Source organism: Girardinichthys multiradiatus, chromosome 21 (genome assembly GCF_021462225.1).
Source record: "Girardinichthys multiradiatus isolate DD_20200921_A chromosome 21, DD_fGirMul_XY1, whole genome shotgun sequence".
NCBI classification, from domain to species: Eukaryota; Metazoa; Chordata; class Actinopteri; order Cyprinodontiformes; family Goodeidae; genus Girardinichthys; species Girardinichthys multiradiatus.
The window spans coordinates 18,052,427-18,070,881 of record NC_061813.1 but is presented as its reverse complement, the minus strand read 5'-3'; the positions used below and the strand labels follow the sequence as shown (position 1 = coordinate 18,070,881).

Genomic DNA, 18,455 nt, shown 5'->3' with positions numbered 1-18,455 from the left:
GTGCTGAACAGATAATCTGCTAGCACTAAGATGGCTGAGTTTCAATACAAACAAAACCAAATGTCATAAAACGAAAAATGTTTAGATGTTTTCACTCTAAACTACTTCTCTCTGTCCAAAACACAACTTCTTACATGAACCGTGCTGAGGAAAAGTTGTCCGGGCGACGAAGTTGAAGGAAGCACCACAGTGAACAAAGGGTTAGCTGCTGCTAACCTCCGTAGCTGTGGGGTGGGGCGGCTTGCTCTGTCAGCCGGCCAAACTGCATCGTAGACAGGGTCTCTGCTGGGAACTCTCTGGAACACAGTTTGCTTCTGTAGACCTCAGAGAGAAAAGTCAAGCCATGCTTGTATCTTAATTTCCCCCGTTCATTAATGAATACTGGATACACAAACAGCAATTCATTCCTACTTAACTTAGTGCATATGATTGCCTGATCGTATGACACTCTTGGATACAGTTTGAAGAGTTATGTCTGTTTGCCTGCAAAGAGACATTAGCGCGCTGTGTCCCTCTGTCGAGTTCCTCTGGGGACCTGCATGGAAGAGGTCAGTTTGTTGCAAAAGCGGGATTTTTATGCAAACAGTGACGTCACGGGAAATCTGCTGTTTCCCCCGTTTCTGCCTGTGCTAGAAGTAGGTTAATGCGATTTATTTTGAAAGTTCCAGAAAAGTTCTTATGTCGTGCCCATGGCTGTGGTCCCAACAATAACGAATTAATTGATGACTACAAGGATAATGAATCTGAAAACATTTTCTTCCTAAATACCTAACCAGACCAGGAAAACATTAAATCAGTATAAAAACAACTGTCTTAAGAGATCTTTGAGTGGAAAATCCCAAATGGTTTTCTGAATGATGTTACAGCATTTAGTTTAAGTTTTCAATCATAGAAAAACAAATAAAAGCAATGTAGCTATCTGGTGGAACCATATTTATGGTGCCTGATATGCCGTGACTTTCATCTTCTACGATGTTATATTAAAGTAAGATCAACAGCAGATTATGTTGGCCTCCTGCCTTTAAATGAGATTAAATATTTCCGGAGCCAAAAACTTTGATCTGCTGCGTTTTTAAGCGGGATAAACAGCTGTTTAAAATATCTAGGCCATGTCTTTAAAAATGCGACATACATAACTGCACAAATTACAAGAAGTTTAGGTTTTGAATGAATTTATTTTCTGATTTTTTTTTATATGGGGCTTTACAACATTCTTAAAAAAAGAACAAGCTTTTCAATGGTAGGTGCAGTATATGACATATTTCCAAAGCCTTCCACTGACCTTTAACCTGTACAGAGAGACAACATCAGCCACTCGGCCCTTTCAGGACCATTGCGTAAGCGTAATAACAAACACAGTGACAGCTTCCTGTCCACATTCATGCATACATACACTCACACACACTCAGTAAAACCCCCTCACTCATCCACAACAGTCTCCCCGTCCAGAAACACTCCTGCTTTGGCTTCAGCAGGTCATTCGTGCCACGCCAAGTTCCAGACTGACAACAGCTGGCTCCACTTTGGCAAGTTCACCGTTGCATGTCCCTTCCAGTTCTCCGTAGCTCTGCTTCCTGCTCTCAGAGCCACTGCTGCCCTCTACTGTCCGCTCGGTGTCTGTTCTCTCCGTGGCCTCCACTCCCACTTGGTCCTGCTCATCCTCCTCCTCGCGACATTCCACCTCTTTGTGCTTGACAGATGCACCTAGAATGAGGGAGTCAGGCCGTGGTGGCAATGGGTTGGTGCGCTGATCTCTGGTTGGAGGAGGTGCAGGGGGGTCAGAGGTTGCAATGGGGGTCACACCAAGCTTTTGGAGTCTCTGAATGAATAGAGTGGGACAAAAATCTATTTTATTCACCCTAGAGAGATGCCAGACACATTTGAACTATTTTGTCCGATTTTATCAATGAAAGAATCAAAGCCACAGTACTCTAAATACATACATATGTGTATATGGGGTTTATTTTTGATCTACGCTAAAGTTTATACATTCAGATTTAAAGGTGTGCCTGCTGAGAATGTGTGGAACTGCCAATGTATCACCATCCCTTTCAATATGACTGTGAGTAAAGCCTTGTTTTTATCTATACAATACTTTTTTAGGTTCATCAGAATTTCAAAGAGATTTATGAATTATTTATGACCTCCTGTTTTGCGTGGGTAGAAAAATGATGCGACACAGAGGCCTATTCTTTTTAGCAACAGCGCTGGATGGGGGGATATGAACTTGTCCTGCCAATTTGAACAGTGCAGAGGATAGAAAGGAAGGCAAATACATCTCCAAAGCCTACTGACTGAGAGATGAAGTGATAAGTGGCACCTTGGGGTCATCAAGTTTCCATAAAAACTTTTTAACGATACCCACATGCCAAATGTTTTTTTTGGCAGGCATGCCAGAAAAATAGCCTTCTCTGTCCTACTATCACAAACATAATTGTCAACTTGGACTTTGAATGCTTTGTACCATACTAGACTCCAGTTTCTGTAGTGGATCACGTCGGTGTAAACCACTCCTGGACCCTGAAACGGACAAGGGAACCGTACCCTGGCTATACAACTGCCGGTCTCGGCATGGTTTTATCTAATCCCTGGACCTGACCAGCAGTGCGAATGTGCCCAAAGATTGATCTTTTCAGCAAGAAACACTCCATGTGGGTTTGGCATGAAATAAAGATCGAATGCGGAAGAGAAACTTATGCCTGCCGTCAAGCATGGTGGAGGGTCTATGATGCTTTGGGCCTTCCAGAGGACCGAAGAACCTTGTTCAAGTACATGGCATCATCAATTTTAAATAAAGAATTGCTGGATAGGATAATTATGTAAAACATTAAGCAAATTAGAAAAAGTTCACCAGACACAAAACCCAGCTTGATTCATCATGGCCATCTCAGTTCTCAGACCTAAATCCTCCAGAAAACCCACAGAGTGAGCTAAAATGATGAGTCCAAGACTCCTCTCTTGGTACAGTGTCTTGCGAAAGTACTCGGCCCCCTTGGACTTTTCAACCTCTTGCCACATTTCAGGCTTCAAACATAAAGATATAAAATTCAAATTTTTTATGAAGAATCAACAACAAGTGGGACACAATCGTGAAATGAAATTTATTGGATGTGTCAAACTTTTTTAACAAATAAAAAACTGAAGAGTGGGGCGTACAATATTATTCGGCCCCTTTACTTTCAATGCTACAAACTCAGTCCAGAAGTTCAGTGAGGATCTCTGAATGATCCAATGTTGTCCCAAATGACTGATGATGATAAATAGAATCCACCTGTGTGTAATCAAGTCTCCGTATAAATGCACCTGCTCTGTGATAGTCTCAGGGTTCTGTTCAAAGCGCAGAGAGCATCATGAAGACCAAGGAACACACCAGGCAGGTCCAAGATACTGTTGTGGAGAAGTTTAAAGCCCGATTTGGATACAAAAAGATTTCCTGAGCTTTAAACATCTCAAGGAGCACTGTGCAAGCAATCATATTGAAATGGAAGGAGTATCAGACCACTGCAAATCTACCAAGACCCGGTCGTCCCTCTAAACTTTCATCTCGAACAAGGAGAGGACTGATCAGAGATGCAGCCAAGAGGCCCATGATCACTCTGGATGAACTGCAGAGATCTATAGCTGAGGTGGGAGAGTCTGTCCATAGGACAACAATCAGTCGTACACTGCACAAATCTGGCCTTTATGGAAGAGTGGCAAGAAGAAAGCCATTTCTCAAAGATATCCATAAAAAGTCTCGTTTAAAGTTTGCCACAAGCCACCTGGGAGACACACCAAACATGTGGAAGAAGGTGCTCTGGTCAGATGAAACCAAAATCGAACTATTTGGCCACAATGCAAAACGATATGTTTGGCGTAAAAGCAACACAGCTCATCACCCTGAACACACCATCCCCACTGTCAAACATGGTGGTGGCAGCATCATGGTTTGGGCCTGCTTTTCATCAGAAGGGACAGGGAAGATGGTCAAAATTGATGGGAAGATGGATGGGGCCAAATACAGGACCATTCTGGAAGAGACCTGAGACTGGGACGGAGATTTATCTTCCAACAAGACAATGATCCAAAACATAAAGCCAAATCTACAATGGAATGGTTCACAAATAAACGTATCCAGATATTGGAATGGCCAAGTCAAAGTCCAGACCTGAATCCAATCGAGAATCTGTGGAAAGAGCTGAAGACTGCTGTTCACGAACGCTCTCCATCCAACCTCACTGAGCTCCAGCTGCTTTGCAAGGAAGAATGGGCAAGAATTTCAGTCTCTGGATGTGCAAAACTGATAGAGACAAACCCCAAGCGACTTGCAGCTGTAATTGCAGCAAAAGGTGGCGCTACAAAGTATTAACGCAAGGGGGCCAGATAATATTGCACGCCCCACTTTTCAGTTTTTTATTTGTTAAAAAAGTTTGACACATCCAATAAATTTCATTCCAGATCACGATTGTGTCCCACTTGTTGTTGATTCTTCACAAAAAATTTGAATTTTATATCTTTATGTTTGAAGCCTGAAATGTGGCAAGAGGTTGACCAGTTCAAGGGGGCCGAGTACTTTCGCAAGGCACTGTATGTGCCACCCTTGTGAAACATCATAGGGAAAGACATAGAAAAGGTGTCAAGTTGGCAAAAAGTGGATATACAAAGTGTTGAAAGCAGGAGGACAAACCACAGGTGATTTTGTTAAAACTGCTGATGAATTTGTGCATTATTTTGTAGAAAATAAAAACAGAGTAGCACACCTATTTGTGAAGTAGGGTACTTTAGGAGATTAGAGCTGCTAAAGTTCAGACTGCATATTAAGGCTCCGGGTTATGGGGTCATTTGAGTTGCAAACTTATGCAAATTAAAGAGGCAAAAACACCTTTGGTGTTTCTCCACCGATGTACTGACAAAAAAGGAAAGCTCGTCATGCAGTAACTGTATTTTCACAACAGAAAGTAGCCCTTAAAAGTTTTCGAATGGTCATCTAAAGTCATGCAAGTTGGAATCAATCTCCAAACTCAATCCAAATGAGGTTTAACAAGTTAACTGGCACATTGTGACATTTTAACAGAGGAAAGAATGGATCATTTAAAAGAAAGTTTCTTGATGTTGGGGGAGAAAGTTATCAACTATAGAGTCCGCGGATCCTCCTCAGAAATCAAACTGAATATGTAAGAAAATAAGGTTACAAATAGTCAGTCAGTCATTTTCTACCACTTATTCCATAGTGGGTCACGGAGAAGCTGGTGCCTATCTCCAGCAGTCTATGGGCAAGAGGCGGGGTAGAACCTGGACAGGTCACCAGTCCATCGCAGGGCAACACACAAACAACCATGCATACACTCATTCATACACCTAAGGGCAATTTAGAGTGACCAATTAACCTAACAGGCATGTCTTTGGACTGTGGGAGGAAGCCGGAGTACCCGGTGAGAACCCACGCATGCACGGGGAGAACATGCAAACTCCATGCAGAAAGACCCCCGGACAGGAATCGAACCCAGGACCTCCTTGCTGCAAGGCAACAGTGCTACCAACCACCGTGCAGCCCTCAGGTTACAAATAGATTTAAAAAAAAAAAAAAACAACTAAATATTGGTGGTTGATGTTGTTTGTAACATCTCTCTGAATGTGGGCTAATGTACATAAAGACAATTTAACTCACAGTCTCCAGTGCTTGCAGTTCGCTCTCCGCTTTGCGGCTGTTCTCCTTCAGAGTCAGAATGGTTTTGAGGATCGACTGCCGTGGATGCATGGACCGATCAAACTGGTGGTACATGTTTCTCCAGAACCTGGGGAGCACAGCATTTCAATAATGTGGAGGAAACATATATAAATAAAGTTTGCAACCCTATAAAGGGGCTGGTAATATGCAACAGCAGACGAGTTGGGTGTCCTGTACTGACTTGAAATGGTACGGCAAGGTGGAGGGCTCCAGCACAGGATGTGCTTCGGAGTATGAAGGCTTGTAGAACGGATTCAAGTAGTTCTGCTTTTCACTCATCAGAAACTCCCAGAGGGAGTGAGTTCGCTCTCCAAGCCTAAAACACAAAGTGACAATTAACAACAAACACAACATGAATTAAACACTTCAGGAGGGGAGGTGGGCTTAAATAGCTACAGGTCCTTCTCAAAATATTAGCATATTGTGATAAAGTTCATTATTTTCCATAATGTCATGATGAAAATTTAACATTCATATATTTTAGATTCATTGCACACTAACTGAAATATTTCAGGTCTTTTATTGTCTTAATACAGATGATTTTGGCATACAGCTCATGAAAACCCAAAATTCCTATCTCACAAAATTAGCATATCATTAAAAGGGTCTCTAAACGAGCTATGAACCTAATCATCTGAATCAACGAGTTAACTCTAAACACCTGCAAAAGATTCCTGAGGCCTTTAAAACTCCCAGCCTGGTTCATCACTCAAAACCCCAATCATGGGTAAGACTGCCGACCTGACTGCTGTCCAGAAGGCCACTATTGACACCCTCAAGCAAGAGGGTAAGACACAGAAAGAAATTTCTGTACGAATAGGCTGTTCCCAGAGTGCTGTATCAAGGCACCTCAGTGGGAAGTTTGTGGGAAGGAAAAAGTGTGGCAGAAAACCCTGCACAACGAGAAGAGGTGACCGGACCCTGAGGAAGATTGTGGAGAAGGGCCGATTCCAGACCTTGGGGGACCTGCGGAAGCAGTGGACTGAGTCTGGAGTAGAAACATCCAGAGCCACCGTGCACAGGCGTGTGCAGGAAATGGGCTACAGGTGCCGCATTCCCCAGGTCAAGCCACTTTTGAACCAGAAACAGCGGCAGAAGCACCTGACCTGGGCTACAGAGAAGCAGCACTGGACTGTTGCTCAGTGGTCCAAAGTACTTTTTTCGGATGAAAGCCAATTCTGCATGTCATTCGGAAATCAAGGTGCCAGAATCTGGAGGAAGACTGGGGAGAAGGAAATGCCAAAATGCCAGAAGTCCAGTGTCAAGTACCCACAGTCAGTGATGGTCTGGGGTGCCGTGTCAGCTGCTGGTGTTGGTCCACTGTGTTTTATCAAGGGCAGGGTCAATGCAGCTAGCTATCAGGAGATTTTGGAGCACTTCATGCTTCCATCTGCTGAAAAGCTTTATGGAGATGAAGATTTCATTTTTCAGCACGACCTGGCACCTGCTCACAGTGCCAAAACCACTGGTAAATGGTTTACTGACCATGGTATTACTGTGCTCAATTGGCCTGCCAACTCTCCTGACCTGAACCCCATAGAGAATCTGTGGGATATTGTGAAGAAAACGTTGAGAGACTCAAGACCCAACACTCTGGATGAGCTAAAGGCCGCTATCGAAGCATCCTGGGCCTCCATAAGACCTCAGCAGTGCCACAGGCTGATTGCCTCCATGCCACGCCGCATTGAAGCAGTCATTTCTGCCAAAGGATTCCCGACCAAGTATTGAGTGCATAACTGTACATGATTATTTGAAGGTTGACGTTTTTTGTATTAAAAACACTTTTCTTTTATTGGTCGGATGAAATATGCTAATTTTCTGAGATAGGAATTTTGGGTTTTCATGAGCTGTATGCCAAAATCATCCGTATTAAGACAATAAAAGACCTGAAATATTTCAGTTAGTGTGCAATGAATCTAAAATATATGAATGTTAAATTTTCATCATTACATTATGAAAAATAATGAACTTTATCACAATACGCTAATATTTTGAGAAGGACCTGTATGTTAGTTTCCTACAATGACTGTGGGGCAACTTATGTAGGTTTAAATATGAAAATCCCATCTTAATGCATTTCTGATTAAGTTTTCAAAAATCTATTTCAGTCCAGTTACTTCAAAAACTATTTTGATGTACAATAAATAAATCATACACTGACAATAATCAAGCCTTTAAAAAAAAACGGCACACCTCAAAGGGACCTCATTATTACAGTTGCAAAGAATGTTATCTCCATGTGGTGAATAACTTGGACCCTCTGATTTCATATGCAGTTTTATCTCCAGTATGAATGAAACCTCAGCTGCATCACTGGTAGCTGGCTGTTTAGGTTATTTTAATACATGTATTGAGTTGAAACAAAGTAGTAGAGAGGAAAATGTAGAAATACAGTCTGTTTGTGAAACTTTTGCAACTAATTTGCATTCATGATCTGCCTTGAAAAATTAGTCCTTATCTCTAGGTTAATTTCAGAGGCGGATCTCCTAATATTTCACATGAGAAACCATGTGGAAACTATGGTTGCATAAGTTTGTTTACTACTATCAGTCTGTTCAAAGCAGAAAAACTATTTCTGCATCTTTTAGGGGTGGGGTTATGAACAAAAAATGTGTAGACATCTCAAAATGGTATAATAATTGCCAACAAATGTGAGCAGAGCTGTTCTCTTCCACAAAAACCTCCAGAGCATGTGTAACACTTACTGCAACTGCTCTCTCTGCCTCTGATTGTTCCCCAGGAAGTTTCCATACTGACAAGAGTGCACGTGTTCGTGGATCTGCAGCAGGAACCACTCACTGTATTCAAAAGCCTAAAGACAGCATGATTATTTGATGAAAACACATTCAAAGTTAGGATGCATGATGCAAAATCTGTTATGCTGTCAACACATTTGACGCATACATGAGGGAACTGCTCGGTCAGCTGCCAAACACACTCAAGAAACTGAGTGAAGATAGGAGAAACTTCCTTTGGATCCCCATCCAACTGGTCACACCTGGAAAGACATAATCAAACATATAGTCAAATATGAATCATCTAACCATGGGCAACTATAAAATTAACATTCATTTCATCTCTGGTGAACGTTTGGCCAGTTTTTGCCATTTAAGCCTGAGATTATCTAGAGGAGTCTGGAAATATACTCATGTAAAAACTCATATGTATATTTAATGGAATAAGGAAGTACTGTGAGTTTGTTTTGAAAGTTAAAAACTGATAACATAATTTGGCTTAAATTAAGTTAACCTTCACCTGTCTGCAAACTTATGACCAAATGAGATCCAGTCTTTCTCTATCAGTACCTGAAAGACAAATGAGTATAAAATGTAAGTTTGCAGCTCACTCATATAGAAGAGATTTATACTGCTACTAATACCATACCATTAAGCCCTTGATGGTGCGATAGTAGGGGTCCATGAGCAGTGACCCCAGGGCACAAACTTGGGCGGTTCTGTCCCATCCGTCTGAGCAATGAACCAACACACTGGCCCCTTCCACTGTCACTGCCTGGGGAGCAGGGGTGTGGGCAGAGGTTACGTTTAATACGATGGCCTGGTAGAAACAGGGCAACATTCATGAAAAGACTAATAGTTACCTTTGTAAGAAACACAGCTGCATCTACTATAGCCTTGATATGTCGCAGCCAGCCGCTGCTTTCTAGTCCTACTAGGTAGTCGCTCATGGTAAGAGACCGAGCCCCAATAACTGAGAGAGAGAGAGAGAGAGAGAGAGTTGGTGAGAATATTAAAACAATGAAGTGTCTTGATGTGTGTGACAACAGCTCTCCAACCTTCCAGTAATTTCTGCAGGCTTGCCCTCATTACGTGGATATTTTCAATCCCAACAAACTGAAAACGGATGTTGGAGTAGTTATCCTCGTTCTCATAGCCTTTGCCTGCAGCGCGGTTGGCCAGCGCATTTAGCTGCAAGAAAACACAAAACGTACATCACTCTAAATTCTCTGCTGTTAATCCAGTCTCACATAACTCACATAAACCATTTCTGCATGAAAAAACAACTAAAATGTTGAGATAACTGTAACTTTAGCGTTGTGATTTAGCCAGAAAAAGATCCCCATGTGGCTCTCGTCACCTTACCTTCGGCCTTGTGTCCATGACGTAAACAAAGCGGCTGTTGTGGTTGGCCTTACTGATAGCCTGCAGCATGCTCTCATCTTCGAGGCATCGCGCGCTGAACCCAGAGAGAGGCTGACTGCAGCGACACACTGCCGCCTGCCACACAGTTCACACATCAGAGGGGCAAAAAAAACTACAGACCCGACCAAATACTGACAAAATTTCAACTACATTCTCTATAAACTACCTGTTATTTACAGTCACGGTTTAACATTTAAAAACACTTATCTAAAGTCTAATTTAAGTTCATTTAACAAGCTCCAGAACAGATAAAACCATCATTGAACCATTAAAAAAAACATTACTGCAAAGCTTATGTGATAAAAGGTCAAGCATAACGGACAGAAAAGGCTTCTTGCTATACACTCAGAAAGGCTCTGTCTAGATTTCCACTTAGAGGTCATAAAAGGTGACCACACATAATTCTGTAACATTGATCTAATCTAAAAGGAGGATTTTTATTAATCAATGCACAAGACATGCATTAAAAAAAAAGACAATTTCATCAATGCACTTTCATTAAAAAAAAAAAAAAACATCCAAGTCCAACTAAATTCTGATTGGATTCGCATGAAATGTGGCTTGCACGTTGATTAGGGCTGCACCAATCAATCGGCTAGACAGGAATATTTTTTTCATCCAGGATATTGCCTCTGAGATTCAAAATCTCTTTATCAAGACAGAAACATGATGGTTATGCATAAAAAAATGCAAGTTAAAAGAGACAACATGAAACGCGCCGGTTTAACAACTGGCAATTGATACCAAAGCACAACTGTCACATGTACTTTCTGTTTTCAAACAGCCCTTAATCATATTTTTAAAATGAACCATACATGGCAGGCAATCCAATTTAACATGTCTCTGTACCTCATGCTAGGAGGAGGGTGTGAATACTTTAAAGACACTTCCTCCAAAGCCGGTATTGTTTAAGGAATGACATACACAATTTGTCTGTCTGATAAAAGGTTATTGTTCCTGGTGACTTTAGGAACAAAGAGGAAATACTGTGCAAAAAGGTGCACTTCGATTGGCTTTAGTGTGCTTTTTGAGTTGAATAAAAGTGAGAAAAAGGTAAGAAACATGTTTTGATGCATAAATGGGAATATTCTTCATTTCCTAATGGATCCCTGGCTACTACGTCTATCAAAGAACCTGCAGAACCTGTTTTATGTGTTATAGGCCTTAGAATAAATATATCAGAACTCAGGCCAGTAAAAGTCTGATGGGTGAATCTCAACTCATGTTGCTACCATGACCTTTGTCTTTGCCAAATCAGCTCTTCTATTTTGGTTTATGTTTAATTTTAAATGAGACTTATATTTTTACACTGAATAAGCATTCTGAAACATCCAGAATGCTTATTCAGTGTCATAAAGTCTTTCCATAACAGACTTTATAACAATGAAACATAAAAAACATATTTATACTCAAACAGAAAGTACCTTTTTCTCTTGGTAAAAGTATGTGAGCACAGGAAAGCGTCCTTTGCTTCGGAACTTGGAGCTGCCAACAATTATAGGCTTACTGGCTGTAATGGGAACGTACAGGTCGCGTGGATATGTCTCACACACCTAGAAAGCCAAGAGCAAAATGTGCATATGTCAACAAAACAAACAAAATTCCCATTCTTATGGTTAAACAACTTGTTTTGTTTAAATAGGAGCAACAGGAGAAAACATGTAGGATGAATGATATTCTGTTCCGCATCCTAGAAAGAAGGTGCGTTTTACACATTACTGCTGGAGCTCAGAAGCAACACTAAAAGTAAGGTTCGACGCCCTCTAGTGGAATACCAGAGTAAGAGCTTTCAAATGAGCAGTAATTGTCTGAAGGTTTTGCTGCCATGTTACAATTTCTGAAGGCCGCATTTCAAATTTAGCACAAACTCGGAAACAAGGTGGACTTTATATAGCACAGAGAGTTGATTTCATTTTTAACTTTTCATTTACGGCATTCCTACACATTAATGAGCTCTGCACATTAACAAATACCACACCAAACACAATCACACAGCATGTTTATCAGCTGTGTCTTTTAGGCTTAAAGGGTTGTATCATCAAGTCCTTAGCTTGATTTTCCAAAGATAATCATTTTAACAAGGAAGAAGGTACACAGTGAGACATTAAATATAAGACGCAATAAAATGGGTAAATGTGTCAAGTTATCTTCGCAACTTCTGGGAGAGATAATAAATGACTTTTACGACTTTTGTTAATGGTCTACCTTGTAGTCTCTGTTGACGTCAGTGTGCTGCCATTGGTCATTGGGGACTCCCATTCTCTCAAACTCCGCCCCCAGGTCTATGAGCTGCCAGCCTTCCTCTCTCTGCTGATCATTTTGCTTGGGGTTGTAGGAGAACGCGTAGAGTTCCTCGTAGTATACTGAGAAGAGAAGCACAGAGAAATGTCTCCAATTCCACTCAGTGTGCAATGTGACTGTGTACTTCCACTGCAGAAACCTTTTCCAGGAAGTTTACTGAGGTTATTTTGTCACTCCCATCATTTCCACAACAAGAACCAGCAAAGACAAAGAGAACATAAGCAAAACCAAACAGCGTATTTCTTATGATGATTTCATTTATTAAGCTTTCCAAACCAACCTGGCCCTATGTGGAAAAGTAATTGCCACCTGAACCAAATAACTGCTTGCGACACCCTAGGCAGCAACAACTTCATTTTCTATAACAGGCAAAGAGTCTTTTCAATTATTGTGGAGGAATCTTGGCCAACTCCTCTTTGCAGAATTTTTTAAGTCAGCCAAATTGGAGGATTTTCAACCATGAACAGCCTTTTTAAGGTCATGTCACAGCATCTTAATTGGATTTAAGTCCAGAATTTGTCTAGGCCACACATAATGTAATTTTGTGTTTTGTTTACCATTCCGAGGTGGACTTCCTGGTGTGATTTGGATCATTGTCCTGTTGCATAACCCAAATGGGGTTAGGCTTAAACTGATGGCAGGACATTTTCCTTCAGGATTCTCTGGCGGAGAGCAGAATTTATGGTTCCATTTGCCGTGACAAGCTCTGCAGTTACGGAAACAGCAGAGCAGCCCCGGACCAAGGTTGGACCTGGGTTTAGCTATTGAAATCGAACTAAATCATGTGTTCAGACTTAATTCTGGATTTAACAACTGGAGCAATTATATTTTCACACAGGGCCAGGCAGGCTTGGATAGCCTTTCCCCCTGAATAAATAAAATCGTTATTCTGAAACATCTTTTTTGAATGTACTCAGGTTATCTTTGATATTCAAATACTTTTTCACAGCACTGTGTGTACATGCATCAGGAAGAAAATCGGTGAGACCTTGACAGCCACTAAAAACCAGGAGACGGGGCGGCGGAAATCACCTGGCCGCAGAAGACGCAGCAGGGAGCTGTAGACATCATGGCAGTCTCTTTCCCTCTGTACCACAAAATGAACCACCCTGAAGTTCCGACACTGGATGACGAGTGGGCAGCCTGTGGTGGTCAGGCTCTGCTTCTCCACTGAGGCTATATGGTGGTGCAAAATCTGTAAAGAAAAAGAGGTTATTTTCAGCAGGTGCCTCGAAAACCCAAAGGATCCCACTGGTGGAACATGTTAGGTATGTCCTCAAGAACATCTGTGCTCTACACAAACATGCTTCTATGAACTCATGAACTCATTAGACTTTATTCAGTAGATCATACTCCTCAGTGCTGTGTCCCACTGCCATTTGAAAGAATTAAAATCTAGACTCATCAGCATTGGGTAATGATAGATAGAGGACACTGAGATAAACAGAAACACACACACACACACTTACCCAGTAAACATGCTAATGGCACCAGCTGTTGAGGCATTCACTCACATGGTGTTTAATATTTTATGAGCCTCCTTTTCAGCTCTGATAAAATCTCTGGTCCCAACAGATTGATTCTCACATATACAGTAATATGCATATTTCACATCCAAACACACACACAGGAAGCTGCAGACATGGAAGGACACAGATATGTTTAACTGTTAAAAAACATGTTTCCTATTCTCACCACAATGAGCAGGAAAAGGGCTCGTGTTTTGCTGCGCAGAGCATTTTAAACCGCAAAAACCTTCCTACAACGCAGAACAGGGCCCAGATTTTATAACCTCATCTGACCAAGTGAAAGCCAAGAGCAAAACAAAAAGTACAACTGGTGGTATTTGTGAAACTGTTAATGATTGAAAATCAGCAAATTAAGTACGTAATGCATTAAAATGCAATTAGAATGGACACAACTCTTAAAACATATCCTGTTTTACATAACTGTTCAGGGCTCAGTAAAGCTCTGATGACTTCCTTCCTAAAGTGTTACATTTCCATCGTGCTCTCTTATGCCCTCACACTGCTTATGTGCTGCCGCTGCAACACAAAAACAGCAGATTACAAGAAAATCATGTCTGAGTCCTGCTACCACAGAACCCAGATCACACAGCTCTGCCGCTGCGATCCTCTTTCAGATCCTGGCTGAAAACACGTACGACTTCACGAGCATAAAGAAAAGACCTCAATGGAAAACCTGCTACTGTTCATTGTGTGTTATTATGAAACTCTACCCCTCTTCCTCTAACCACACAAAGCTTTGCCTACCTTTTCACCCTTTCCTAACAGCTCTACAGCTGAAACACAAGCAGCACTTCCTCAGGCTGCAGACTTGCTTTGCAATGTAAGACACTGAAGCTCCAGTCTCAGTAAAACAGCCATTTATAGTCTTGAATTGCAATCATTTGTTGAGAACGTGATTGTTCTATACTTTAATATGTAATTTGGCTCAGCTTTAAGAGTTGCAATTACAAAGCTACGATGCAGGTATCCTACCTGGCAATATTACGCCACATCAGGCCTTCCATCTGGAGAGAGCATTAATTATATATTGTGAAGTAATGAGACTAAATGCAGGTTTATATTAAGAAATAGGCCTCCTTATTATCTGATGAGTGACTGCATTATTATTACGATTTTTTAAATGCTGTTAAACTAAAACCACAGCATAAAAAAAAAAAAAGTCTGTGGCTCTTTTCCGAGGCCACTTCTCAAGCCGTGAATTTACCGTGCATCACATGTAGAGGTGCAGAGGAACAACACAGGATTAAAGCTGAGCCACTGCTGATGCTTTTCTCATTTGTGCAACTGTGAAATGGCACATACTCCAACCAGCGATGCTGCTGCCACCAAGCCAACTCAATGAAGCTGGCATGTTGTGTGTAAGAGCCCAAAGCTCTGAGCCACTTCTGTTTCACGTGCTAGAAACACCGCCGCCACAGAGCGAGGAACCAATAGGATGTAAATGACGTGAGAAAATGAGTAGGATTTTGTTTCTGAGCAACAAAGACCAGCAGACGCATTACCACTCAATCTACTCACCCAGATCTCCTGTCCAGCTGAGGCCGAGCTGTTAGAGCTGCCTTCCACAAAGATGAGGTGCGTGGCTGTGAGATACAGTGTGCCATTCGTGGATTTGTTGCTGAAGCGATCCACCAGCCGCACCTGCTCCACCTGCAAAGACACATCTAGTAAGAAACTAACTGATGAGCCATCAGCAGTACAGTTTGCTTCTTTGGCTGGACATCAACCCCGTTAAGACAAAAAGATGAACGATAGGAATTACACCTAAGAAAACAAACAAAATAAATGATGTAGGTAGCACTTGGCACCATTTCTAGCAGACCCGTTACATAACAGTGATCATCTGGCATTTGCTTTTGACTGCCAGATCTTTTATAAAAGGAGTCAACAGTGATTAAACACACAGGAGAACACGGTTACCATTTATCGATCAGTTTTATTTTAGGAAGCTGCATGATGTGTTAAAATGTCTTATATTAACTTTATTTCAAGAGGATACAACATTATCTGGCTCTGGTAAAATAAGGTGTGTGCATGTTAAATGGGAAGGGGTGCTAATATTTCTGCCCCGTCACTGAATGCGATTCTTGATTTCATGCCATTGCTGCTACATGTCCACACCTATGACACACCACATTAGTGCTGACTCAGACATCCTCTTCCTTCTTGCTGTTGTTCCCTGATACGATGCCGTAACTCAGTCCGTCTGTCTCCCAGCAACGTCAGGGTCAGAATTTTGTCATACATCTCAGCACATAACAGGAAGTCAGAAAAAGAAAAAAGGGGGAAACGGAAAGAAAATGTCTTTGACTGCTTACACTATGTTTTTTTGTAAACTGATCATTCATGAATACAATCCTTTGAGGAGACTTTAATGGAGAACGTTTGATGTTGACTTAACACAAACGTTTCTCAACAGTGTCATTACAGAACAGAGGCAATCAGCTCCTTTGCATCAACAAACAACTGGGAGAACTGGTCACAGTTAGGACACTCCTTGTCTGCAGATAATCACACGCTCTAAATGTCCTTTTTTTTTGCAACGTCTTCTGTCCTTAACTGGCTTCAAGTTTAGAGGAAAAAAACTGTCCAACGATGACTTCTATGGTGAATCATCTATAAATCCACACCCTTCAAAGCTAAACTAATCAGTTGTTCCTTAGCTTGCATGCTAAAGCATACACGACTGACCAGTTTTCACCTGAATTGGTCCCTGATCGGAGATGGGCCAGTTTAATTTATTTATTATTGATTAGGTGAATCAAAACTAAGCAATTCCTCCATTTTCATTCTAGAAATGTACCAACCACCAGCATGCACTTTGATGCACTTTTTCAAATAAAACGTTTAACTAAAAATGGCAGTAATTAGGTAACTTCATTATTAACAAAAATATGTGCTAAAAGTTGGGGACATGTTCTGATCCATGAAATGATCAATCTTGTAACTCCTTCATTTCCTGTAGCATTCAAAGCAACTATCTTTATCAGAGAACAGTAAGCACATTTTCCCCCTCTCTTTTATGCGTTATGGTGGTCAGAATAAAAAATAAATAAATTGGGCTCAAAGATGATTGGAAATTGGCACAAGCCAGTGAAAGCATGATGGTGCATCTCAGGTTAAAGCTGCCTTTTTTCCATTCGGAAGTACGTACTATCAGATCATTTCTACAGGTTGCACTGTTTTGCTTTTTCAAAGCAATCTGTGTTACTAGAAAGGTGAGTTACTGGGATTTGTGTCTGGCTAAAAAGCTGAAATCCCACATACATCACCTGCTTTATTATCAACATCTTTTCAGCTGCACCTGCCTGTCAAAGCTAAACTCATTCTGCATTACCTGTTTATGTCCGGGCTTTTGAGATGGAGCTTCTATAAGCTATTTATTAGCAAGAAAAAAAAAAGATATACATATGCCAAAACGTTTAATAGGTGAGCATATATAAACCTTTTAAGTTGAACATCTAGAAACGCTGAAGATCTACAGCAGCTCTGACCTTGGGTCAGCTGCTTGTCAAAAAAGGCCCCTCAGTCTGTGTCTCAGTGCAACTTCATTTTTCTTTCTGGTTTATATCTCAGTACAGCCACAGAGTGACTTCACAGAGGAGCATTAGCTAAATCAACAATAAAGCGGGTAACTCGTAATATTCCAGAGCGGGAGTCTAGCTGTCTATTATACAGAAAGATAAAAAGAATCAAACAGCTAATTGATGCTCGTCACGTCTCCATCTGGAGCTGCTGAGCGACACCTGCTACTAGTAGCTCAATCCAAACGCATTCATCATCAAAACATGCTAAATGTAGCGACATTCCAGCTCTGCAAACAAACCAAAAAGACAGGGCCCGACTCCAGACTGTATCCCGACGTCCAACTACAAATAGCAAGGAAGGTTAGCTACCTTAGGCGTTCGGATATGTTCCATTTCTTCGAGCACAGACGGCTGTCAGCGACTGCAAGGGTTCAAACGGCGCCCTCTGGAGATAAGTCTATCATTGATTATTGATGGCTTCAACGGGGGAATTATCGCCTTTACTTTTTCGGTGGTACCCGATATGAGTTTATTGTCAATTATTTCGCTCATCCAAACGCGTGAAGTCCCCTACTGTTACGTCAAGACGTAGGATGCAAGAATTTCAAAATAAGGGCACCGAGAATTTGAGCAGAGAACGAAACATCCGGGGAAATTCCGGGTGCTGGGCGGGGCTTAACGTAATACCATTTTTTATTTCTCTATAATAATTGTCAATTTTTTGGGATCAGTAAAGTATTCTTAAATTTGAATAGCCATCCCTGTGAATAGGAGGAAAAGCTACAATGACCTACAACATTTATTTTTATTGTTTTTGATCATAAATACCCAAATATATAAAAGGTTCAATGACATTTTGTGATGTTGTTAGTATGCCATGAGTGGCACCCCTCAGGCCACCTCTTTGTTAAAAATCATCATCAAGATGATTTAGAGCTATAGACTTTAAATGTATTAATGACACAATATCTGTAAAACCCCTTCTGTGCCTGAGTTTAGTTACAAATTATGTGTTGTTTGGTTGCTTCTGGAAAGTTAAAAATGTTGATATAGAAGTGAACACTATTATCATCCTTGCTGGGTTTTTCATACAAAAATCATTACTTAAAATGGTGTCCTGCTAAATTACTATTTTACACTAAACAGTAAGGAAAGAACAAAAGCCAGTTGGTATAAACTTACTGAGAGCCCTCACTTTATTAATTTATTTGTTTTATGTCTTCCTCTTGTT

At 41.1% G+C, this 18,455-nt stretch overlaps 1 protein-coding gene across 1 annotated transcript; it reads right to left on the bottom strand.

Moving 5' to 3' along the window:
- Nucleotides 1–1,155: 1,155 nt before the first annotated feature.
- mtmr6 (myotubularin related protein 6) lies at nt 1,156–17,815 on the bottom strand. Its single transcript, XM_047350537.1, has 15 exons — nt 17,594–17,815; nt 15,216–15,347; nt 13,201–13,363; nt 12,073–12,230; nt 11,292–11,420; nt 9,808–9,942; nt 9,501–9,633; nt 9,306–9,415; nt 9,092–9,217; nt 8,963–9,012; nt 8,612–8,705; nt 8,413–8,519; nt 5,889–6,023; nt 5,648–5,774; nt 1,156–1,819 (listed from the first exon to the last, which is right to left on the bottom strand). Exons 1-15 carry the CDS (start codon nt 17,615–17,617, stop codon nt 1,469–1,471), a joined length of 1,974 nt encoding a protein of 657 aa, XP_047206493.1. The 5' UTR covers nt 17,618–17,815; the 3' UTR covers nt 1,156–1,468.
- Nucleotides 17,816–18,455: the final 640 nt, after the last annotated feature.

Excerpts from the sequence above, each read along its gene's own strand:
- mtmr6 (XM_047350537.1), bottom strand. The coding sequence starts at position 17,617 with ATGGAACATATCCGAACGCCTAAG. Across the intron at positions 9,943-11,291 it reads ACTTTTACCAAGAGAAAAAG|GCGGCAGTGTGTCGCTGCAG; the intron begins GTACTTTCTGTT and ends ACTGTGTGGCAG. Across the intron at positions 5,775-5,888 it reads ACCTTGCCGTACCATTTCAA|GTTCTGGAGAAACATGTACC; the intron begins GTCAGTACAGGA and ends TGTGCTCCCCAG.